We start from the raw sequence: 10,761 nt of genomic DNA, 5'->3' as shown, positions 1-10,761 counted from the left end.
ATGTCACAGGATCTGGTCGGAATTTGAAATTAGAACTTTAAAGCACAAGATCCTTCTAAATATCAAATTTCATGAAGATCCGATCACTCCTTCGTAAGTTAAAAATACGTCATTTTTATTATTTTTCAGAATTACCCCCCCCCCCCAATAGAGCGGATCCGTTCCAATTATGTAAATCACGTATGCAAGAGTTCTGCTTATTTTTCCAACCAAGTTTCATCCCAATCCCTCCAATCTATCCTTCTAAAAATCAAATTTCATGGAGATCCAATCACCCGTTCGTAAGTTAATAATACCTCATTTTTTCTAATTTTTCAGAATTAACCCCCCCCCCCCCCAACTACCCCAAAGAGAGCGGATCCGTTCTGGTTATGTCAATCATGTATCTAGGACTCGTGTTTTTTCCACCAAGTTTAATCCCGATCCCTCCACTCTAAGTGTTTTCCAATTTTTAGGTTTCTCCCTCCCAACTCCCCCCCCCAATGTCACCAAATCCGGTCGGGTTTAAAATAAGAGCTTTGAGCCACGATATCCTTCTAAATATCAAATTTCATTGAGATCCGATCACCCGTTCGTAAGTTGAAAATACCTCATTTTTTTATTTTTCAGAAATACCCCCCCCCCCCCCAACTACCCAAAAGAGAGCGGATCCGTTCCGTTTATGTCAATCATCTATCTAGGACTTGTGTTTATTTTTCCCACCATGTTTCATCCCGATCCCTCCACTCTAAGTGTTTTCCAAGTTTTAAGTTCCCCCCTCCCAACTCCCCGCCCCCATCACCAGATCCGGTCGGGATTTAAAATAAGAGCTCTAAGACACGATATCCTTCTAAACATCAAATTTCATTGAGATCCGATAACCCGTTCGTAAGTTGAAAATACCTAATTTTCTAATTTTTAAGAATTACTCCCCCCCCCCCCCCTAGCTACCCTAAAGAGAACAAATCAGTTCCGATTATGTCAATCATGTATCTGGGACTTGCGCTTATTTTTCCCATCAAGTTTCATCCCGATCCCTCCACTATAAGTGTTTTCCAAGATTTTAGGTTTCCCCCCTCCAACTCCCCCCAATGTCATCAAACCAGTCGGGATTTAAAATAAGAGCTCTGAGACACAATATCATTCCAAACATCAAATTTCATTAAGATCCAATCACCCGCTCATAAGTTAAAAATACTTCATTTTTTCTATTTTTTCCGAATTAACCGGCCTCCACTCCCCCCCCCCCAGATGGTCAAATCGGGAAAACGACTATTTCTAATTTAATCTGTTCCGGTCCCTGATAAGCTTGCCAAATTTCGTCGTCCTAGCTTACCTGGAAGTGCCTAACGTAGAAAAACCGGGACTTTAGGTTTTCCCCCTCCAACTCCCCCCAATGTCATCAGATCCGGTCGGGATTTAAAATAAGAGCTCTGAGACACAATATCATTCCAAGCATTAAATTTCATTAAGATCCAATCAACCGCTGATAAGTTAAAAATACTTCATTTTTTCTATTTTTTGCGAATTAACCGGGCCCCCACTCCCCCCCCCCCAGATGGTCAAATCGGGAAAACGACTATTTCTAATTTAATCTGGTCCGGTCCCTGATACGCTTGCCAAATTTCATCATCCTAGCTTACCTGGAAGTGCCTAACGTAGAAAAACCGGGACTTCAGATTTTCCCCCTCCAACTCCCCCCAATGTCATCAGATCCGGTCGGGATTTAAAATAAGAGCTCTGAGACACAATATCATTCCAAACATTAGATTTCATTAAGATCCAATCACCCGCTGATAAGTTAAAAATACTTCATTTTTTCTATTTTTTGCGAATTAACCGGGCCCCCACTCCCCCCCCAGATGGTCAAATCGGAAAAACGACTATTTCTAATTTAATCTGGTCTGGTCCCTGATACGCTTGCCAAATTTCATCGTCCTAGCTTACCTGGAAGTGCCTAAAGTAGCAAAACCGGGACCGACAGAATTGGCGACTGCTATATGTCACTTGGTTAATACCAAGTGCCATAAAAAATACCCCAATTTTACATGTTTTCCAAGAATTCCGGTTTCCCCCTCCAACTCCCCCCAATGTCACAGGATCTGGTCAGAATTTAAAATTAGAGCTTTAAAGCACAAGATCCTTCTAAATATCAAATTTCATCAAGATCTGGTCACCCTTTTGTAAGTTACAAATACCTCATTTTTCCAAATTACCCCCCCCCCCAACTCCACCAAAGAGAGAAGACCCTGTCCGGTTATGTCAGTCACGTATCTTATACAGGTTTTTATTCTTCCCATCCAGTTTCATCCTGATCTCTCCGCTTTAAGTATTTTCTAAGATTTGCGGTCCTCCCCCCCCCCCCCCAACTGCCCCCCAATGACGCTGGATCCGGTTGAGATTTAAAATAAAAGATCTGAGTTACGAGTTCCTTCTAAATATGAAGTTTCATGAAGATCCGATCACTCCTTCGTAAGTTAAAAATACGTCATTTTTTTAATTTTTCAGAATTAACCCCCCTCCCCAATAGAGCAGATCCGTTTCAATTATGTAAATCACGTATCTAAGACTTATGCTTAATTTTCCCACCAAGTTTCATCCCGATCCCTTCAATCTAAGCGTTTCCCATGATTTTAGGTTCCCCCACACCAAACTCCCCCCAATGTCACCAGATCCGGTCGGGATTTAAAATAACAGCTCTAAGACATGACATCCTTCCAAACATCAAATTTCATTAAGATCTGATCAACCGTTCGTAAGTTAAAAATACTTCATTTTTTCTATTTGTACGAATTAACGGGCCCCCACCCCCCAAATGGTCAAATCGGGAAAACGACTTTTTCTAATTTAATCTGGTCCGGTCCCTGATACGCCTGCCAAATTTCATCGTCCTAGCTTACCTGGAAGTGCCTAAAGTAGCAAAACCGGGACCAACAGACTGACAGACAGAATTTGCGATTGCTATATGTCACTTGGTTAATACCAAGTGCCATAAAAAAGGTATTTTAAATCATGGGAGGGCGGGGACAAGAAATTTTGAAGGGTCAATGCATCCTCCCCCCCCCGTAATCAGCGTCACTGCAAATTTTATAAATATAAAAAAGCAATAGCTTACCTTAATACCAGATCTACCCTGCTGTTTGAGAAGAACATTTTCTGGCTTCATATCACAATGAATAATTTTGCTTTTAGATAATCCATCCAGACACAGAAGCAGCGAATGGGCAAATTTCCTCACCAATTGGAGACTAAATCCTTGGAACTTATTCTTTTTAATAAGTTCATACAAGTTGATGGACAAAAGTTCAAAGGTAATGCACACATGATTTCTGAACATAAAACAATCATACAAGTGGATCACATTCATTTTATTTTCTTTGTCATGCTCTCTCAAATGTTCTAATATTTTAATTTCCTCTTGAGCCTGTCTATGAAATCGAGGTTGGTTTCTCACCATTTTGAGAGCCACATAAATGTGTTTCTTATGATCATAGGCTTTAACCACTTGACCAAAACTGCCTTTGCCTATTACTTTTATCACTTCATATCTATAAGCTATGTGGTCATGGGGGACATGAATATAAGAATCTTGATCGTCATCAAAGCCAAAATTATTTGTTGGCATACCTGGCCGCTTTTTAGCACTAGTACCAATATAAAAAACCTGAGTAAAATTGAGAATCTCAGTTGACTCAAAAACGCTTAAAACATTTTTGTAGACCTTAAGTACCTTTTCAGGTCTCCAAGGTCCACCTAATCGTTTGCCTGCTGACTGTGACTGGCTTACATCAGTGGTAAGAGAACTACGATTATTTTGAAGCCTCACGTCAAGGACTGGGCTTTCTCCCCTCATGACTGTTTGAGGAGCAATAATGGGACCAGTGGAAGTCCTAACACTAGGAGGCACGTATACGTTACCAGAGTTTCTAGCACTCGGAGGCACGTACAGATTACCTGAATTTCTAGCACTAGATGGGACGTAAACACTACCAGAATTTCTTGCACTTGGAGGCATGAAACTACCACCAAAATTGTACACAGCCGAGAGACCTTGCTGTGCCTGTCGCTGTTCGTGAAATATAATAGTCAACTGTTGAAGGACAGGGTCGTGGATCTTAGGTAGTTCAGGAGTTGGTCTTATGTGGGTTGCTGGAAATAATCCTTGATATGACCCAGTACTAAAATTCGGTTCTTCGATAGTAACCTGCGTCGTTGGTGGAGTAGGTAAGGCTAATACAGGCTCAACTCCAAACCCAAAAGCATAATTGTGGTCAAACGGTTTGGGATATCCAACTAGATTGTCAACTGCTATATGATTTACGGGTATATGATGCAATGCTGGATTTAGTGAATATAAAATCGGTTTCTCTACAACATTCAACGGCGATTCACTAGGAGTTTCGTTCACGACTGCTGGCAATCCTCCCCACTGCGTGAAATAGCCAATAGACATCGCCAAAATCACGAACCAAGATCAATGTTGGGTGTCCAGAGAACTGGGAGACCCAACATTAGTGTTGCACTTTGATGAATTCTTAGTCCAAAAAGTATCCTGAAAGAAGAAAAATATTTGAAGGGCCGACAAACTACTACACCTCTTATAAAATAGAAAATTTTTTCATGAAAGAAGCCTACAATTTAATTGTCACATACCTGAAACATTTCTTGCACAAGTGAATTAACTACAGGACCGCACCCCTGGGATATTTTGAGAAGCAAGTCAAAATGGAAAAATATTAGGGGTATTAAAAAAACATTTTAATACAAAATCTTGTTCTCTTTTAGTTAATTTTTGACCGTGTGTATCTGTTTTTCTTCAGTTGACATGAGCATTATTGTGGATAAGTTAACACCATAAAATTAAGATAATTTTGGTCTGGTCAACTATAAAACTAGAGTCTCAATATTTTTTCCACTTATTCAATCACCATAAAGGAATGGGAAACCTTTATTTTAGTCAAGATGAACAATTATAGGAAATACAAACTAAGATTAGTCAACTTTTCAAGCAAACAAATCATGAAGAAACAAAGTTTAATGAGCTTTTACATAGATTCATTAGACATATATATCTTTCCAATGTCATTGCTTCCACTCTTCAGGGAAACAGACTAATCTTCTGAAGAATCATAATTAAACCTAGAATAATTTACTTTTGCCTTTTCTTTGAGGCCTTCCAAAAGGACAGGCTAATCAAAAAGACTAAAAGGAATTTTAAAGGGTGACGGGAATGAAGAAACTTGAAAAACAATTGCAGGTACTTGATTAAAACGAGATACCTTTCAAAGCCAAAACAATTGATTGTTTTCAAGGAAAAATTATAAAAGAACTTCGTCTTGAACCTCATTCAATCCTTTCTTATAATTTTTAGCTGAAAGTAAGGAGCGACATTAAAACTTAAAACGAACAGAAATTACTTCGTATATGAAAGGGGCTGCTTACTCATCAACGTCCCGCTCTTTACGCTAAAGTTTGACTCTTTCTCTCAACTCTGCTTTTTAAAACAGTAAAAAACGTTAGCGTAAAGAGCGGGGCGTTGATGAGGAAGCAGCCCCTTCCATATACGAAGTAATTTCTGTTCGTTATAAGTTTTAATGTCGCTCCTTACTTTCAGCTAAAAAAAAACTTGTTTTTTTAATTTAATTTTTGAACGTTTTTGAATATATGCATGTTTTGATTTTGGCTCTCCCCAAAGGAATAATCAAAATGAAATTTGCAAGTTTTTTTTTTTTTGGGGGGGGGGGCTAAATGGCTTTCTCGTAGTTTTGATCGAATGATTTTGAGAAAAAAAAGAACGGGAGAGGAAGCCTAGTTGCCCTGCGATTTTTTGGTTACTTAAAAAGGCAACTAGAACTTTCATTTTTTTTACGAATGTTTTTATTAGTAAAAGATAAACGTAACTTATAAATATGCTTACGTAACGAACTTTTATAATCTCATGTTTTTATTACATATATGAGGGGTTCACCCCCTCGTCAGTACCTCGCTCTTTACACTAAAGATTAAATTTTGTCCCAATTCATTAAGAATGACCCCTGAATCACAAAAGCCGTAGAATAAATAGTTGAAATTACTAAAAATACTTTAGCGTAAAGAGCGAGGTATTAGGAGGAGGTGAGCCCCTCATATGCGTAATAATTTCTGTTCGTTTTAAGTTTTAATGCTGCTCCTTACTTCCAGTTGAAAAAACTTTTCATATTTATTTTTTCATTGTTTTATTTTTAAATAATGCTAGAAAATCCTGCGCTCCCTTCATGGAAATTTTCTTTCCCCATGACAAATTCCTCAGTGGAAAGTTCCCCCAACATATCCCCCTCTTGTCAACCCCTCCCCCAACCAAAAAAACCCCCTGAAAACGTCTGTACACTTCCCAATAGCCATTACTATATGTAAGCACTAGTCAAAGTTTGTAACATGTAGCCCCTCCCATGGGGACTGTGGGGGAGTAAGTCGTCCCAAAGACATAGTTATAAGGTTTTTGCGACTACGCTGAATAAAATGGCTATCTCAGAATTTTGATCCGTTGACTTTGGGAAAATAATTAGCTTGGGAGGGGGCCTGTGCCCTCCAATTTTTTTGTCACTTAAAAAGGGCACTAGAACTTTTCATTTCCGTTAGAATGAGCCCTCTCTCAACATTCTAGGACCACTGTGTCGATATGATCACCCCTGGAAAAAAAAACAAAAAAACAAATAAACACGCATCCATGATCTGCCTTCTAGCAAAAAAAATACAAAATTCCACATTTTTGTAGATAGGAGCTTGAAACTTCTACAATAGGGTTCTCTGATACGCTGAATCTGATGTTGTGATTTTTGTTAAGATTCTATGACTTTTAGGGGGTGTTTCCCCCTATTTTCTAAAATAAGACAAATTTTCTCAGGCTTGTAACTTTTGATGGGTAAGACTAAACTTGATGAAACTTAAATATTTAAAATCAGCATTAAAATGCGATTCTTTTGATGTAGCTATTGGTATCAAAATTCCATTTTTTAGAGTTTTGGTTACTATTGAGCCGGGTCGCTCCTTACTACAGTTCGTTACCACGAACTGTTTGATTATAATTTTGATTTTGAAATTTACTTGTAATTTGTATCTTCGAACCACAAGCATTATTTTTTCTAACGAAAAATTTGTGGATGTTTGCAATACATTTTTATCCTTTGAATTTATCCATTCATCCATTAATTTTGTCCATTTTTATATGTTAAACTTAGTTGTTTCAAAAATTCTTGATCATCGATTAGATTTTCCAAGCATCCTGCTTGTACAATTCCAAAAAAAACATGATTAATAATTAGACACTAGACAGTTATAACAAGTTTAGGGTTCTACAAAATGACAAGGTAAGCGCCCAAGGTGCTGAGTTAATATAGACACAGCCTAAAATTCCTTTATGGCAATAAAGGTGCTTGAACCATGTGTCTAATTAACATATCGTTTACAGTACAGTAAATGTGTTTTTGGTTATTTACAGACAAATATAGGAATTCAGTTATACATATAAATCTACATAAGAGTACATAGCAAAAGGTCCACATAATAAATTGACACACGAGGCAAGGGCTAAACTCCAAATTAATTTCCAAGTTTCTGAATTTTCTTAAAAGGGAATCCTCATCCCCTTTCTGGATGGGCATAAGGCATGCATTGATAGACCTAGAAAATAAATCATCTTCAAACCCCCCCTCCCACCAGCTTTCAGGCAGATGTGCAAAATACAAAAATTCAGGACTTGCAGAAATCTTGAACTGTGTCTTGGTGATTGATACAATAACAAGCCAACAGTTTAGAGATGCCTGAATCAGCTTTAAAGATGCACATATCAGACAATTTTTTTTTTTTTTATTTGCAAGTCTTCTGGAACTATCTTAGAGGATAACTCATTTTCTTATAGACATATGCTGGTACATAGGCTAACAGCCACCTGTAACTTTCTTTTTTTCTGCCTAGTCTCACCTCTCAAAACATATCTCACATTATCATAGCCCATATTGAAATTGGGAAACTAGAAGCAAACTTTAGAATCAGTCCCTTAGTTTAGTTACTTAAAAAGCATTAGCACTTCAACAGAACTTCCATACTTGGATACTCTCACTGCCCCTATAACAGAAGTTATTATAGAAACTCCCTGATCTATTTTATTGTGCTTAACAACAACAAAGTTTCATATAAATATAAACAGACGAACAGATTTATTTATTAATGGTATTTGCCAATACCATCAATTTCACTTAAATATCCTGTTAATATTAACCTTATCCATTGATTCTCTTATTGAGTCTATACAGCCAGTCATTTCTTCTGATATGATATAACTGCTTGTTAGCATAAACCTTTCCCAAATTTCCCTCCTGCACCAAGAATTACACAATTTGTCACCAGGCAAATAAACTATAAAAGTATGTTGCCACTATCAATACAAATTTTAACAAGAATTCAAAATTAGCCTTAAAAGGCAACAACCATTACTTTTGAAACTTTTTAAATACACTCCTTTTACTTTTGTTTCTAGTATTTCATCAAACACACTCTAAAAAAAAGAAGACAGAAAACAAAGCTAGATTTAATGCTATTTTGCCTTTATAATAGTATATTCTTGCAATTGCTAAAAAGAAGACATGTTTCTATTTATCTTGTGGTTTTTATTGTCTAATAATTGCAGCATAACAAAATAAAATTAAAAAAACAACAACTGCATTATACAGACAAAACTCTCTTTGACATTTAGCAAAAATTAATGAAATGATTGTACCACCTCTACCAAAGAAAAACCCTGATCATCAGAAGATAAGAAAACCAGAGAGAAAACCCTGTATGCACTCAGCCAGGAAATAACGAAAAAGTCACCCAAAGGGGAAATCCTGCAGAAAATTGCTTTAAATGCCAGTGAAATAAACTGCCAACACAAAATACATTGTTTTTTCTTACTGAATCACATCAGCAGGTGCTGCAGACTCAAAAATTAAAAATCTCAGCTGTCACTTTTAATGGCAAACTTGAGGTTACTTTTGCAGTGAAGTTCCATTCAACCATAAAATGGTCTTGGAACAAAATGGAGAATCCAATTATATTTTACTACAAAGGAATGTCACACTGCATAAGGGAATTGTCCTGAGTACAATTGAGTCCAATAGTTTTCCTTGATTTGGTAGAAATTCAAGGCGTTACTTCAAGTGTCTGGGATCACCTATTGGCATACATGGAAGCTGCAAATTTAAAGCAGCTTTAGTATAAGCATGTTCTTTGATTTAGACTCCAAATCAACAAAGAAACAACTTTGCTATAGGAGTATCTCATTGTATTGTATATTCTACTTCCAGTTTATTTTCATGGAGTAGCCATGTTTTAATGGCTACTGTTCACTTCCATATTTGTTTCATGGAGTAGCCAATGTATGTATTGGTTCAATGCCTTTATTTTCTGATGATTGTAGATTACTTCCTCATTTGAATTATTACTATTTAGCTTCTTCCCCCATTCCAATACTAATGAAGCCTTGTTGTATAGAACCAGATAATTGTTCTTTTTTTCTTCCTAATGGCCATAGACCTGCTGTTTCCAACATGTCCTTTTTTGGATTGTTCATGCTAGGTCATTTTGGCTTTAGGTCTTATACCCTGTCTCAACCCCTTCACTATATCTAAGGCTTAGAAAGTTTAATAAAAGACAAGTATATAGCCTAATTTAACATTGAAAAAAATCCTGAATTTTAGCTTAGTCTACTTCCCTTTGGCTCAATATTTTGGAAACACAATTCTTATGGTTTGAGTAGAATTAATATTGAATTTTTTTTTTCAATTTTAAGGTGCAAGGCTTTACAAATCAGGATTTTCCAAAACAGCAAGTTTCCCTTTTATTCAACACGAACTTTTTCCAAGTTCATCAAATGTGAGTGCCCTTTGAAGGCAATAGAGGTATATAGTTCAAAAGACCTTTCCAGAGTGTAATTTAGGCTCCTATAAATGTTGCTGAAAGTTTCATTCATCTGATTTAAATACATTATAAGATTTCAAAATGTAACTCCTCAGAGTAAACCATATTTTACTTAATAGTGCTGATGTTAGTTAAAATCTTGGCATTAGCTGAATATCAGTCTTATGCTAAATTGCCACATTTTGGCCACTACCTTCTTTAAAATCTAACAAAACTCATTTAGCAAGCCAAAGGGAAAGAATTCAAAAACTATTGCCATGATGAAATTTAATTCTTACTAGCCAACTACCATTTCCCAAACACAATCTCCTTGTCAGTTTTTTTTTTTTTTTTGGTTGGTTCAGTTATGTTTCCTTTAAGGCAATTAAAAACTGGATGATAATACTGTTTATACAGAAAGAGTAAAATTTCAAAATCTCTAGTGCATGAACTTTACAATAGAACGTAATCCTTTGACTCCAGTAGGCTTTAAGCTAAACTTTGCTTCAAGTTTTGGGCAATTGTTGGATCTAGCCTGGGATGTAGTATATTTACACTGGAAAAGACTCTAATATTCCAAATGACATTTTGTAAATAATGTGTAATGAAGTAAGACAATTATTCATTGTATTTAATTTAGAAAACAGTAACTCCACTTTAGCCAGAGCTCCCCAGATTTAGCATCTCCTTGTTTCCAGATACATTAAGCTATATGGAATATAATTCATAATGTTGGTCAAAATATGCACAGTTGCACTTGTTTACCCTACAGAAGCCATAATGAAGTTGATTTGAAAAGTACTCCAGGGTATTTGTACTTACAGTTAGTTAATCTTAGTACAAGGTTCCTTTACTGAACTAAACTTT

The 10,761-nt window shown here is 36.5% G+C and overlaps 1 protein-coding gene across 1 annotated transcript in view; it reads right to left on the bottom strand.

The window, feature by feature from the left end:
- LOC136031398 (dual specificity tyrosine-phosphorylation-regulated kinase 2-like) overlaps window positions 1–10,761 on the bottom strand; it is a 93,036-nt gene that overhangs the window by 78,573 nt on the left and 3,702 nt on the right. Inside the window, exon 2 of the mRNA XM_065710942.1 lies at window positions 3,095–4,531. Coding sequence (XP_065567014.1) covers window positions 3,095–4,432 — 1,338 coding nt within the window. The 5' untranslated portion in view covers window positions 4,433–4,531. The remainder of the gene's footprint in view (window positions 1–3,094; window positions 4,532–10,761) is intronic.

The sequence above is a fragment of the Artemia franciscana genome, chromosome 1, assembly GCF_032884065.1.
Source record: "Artemia franciscana chromosome 1, ASM3288406v1, whole genome shotgun sequence".
NCBI classification, from domain to species: domain Eukaryota; kingdom Metazoa; phylum Arthropoda; class Branchiopoda; order Anostraca; family Artemiidae; genus Artemia; species Artemia franciscana.
This window is presented reverse-complemented; position numbering and strand designations above follow the sequence as displayed.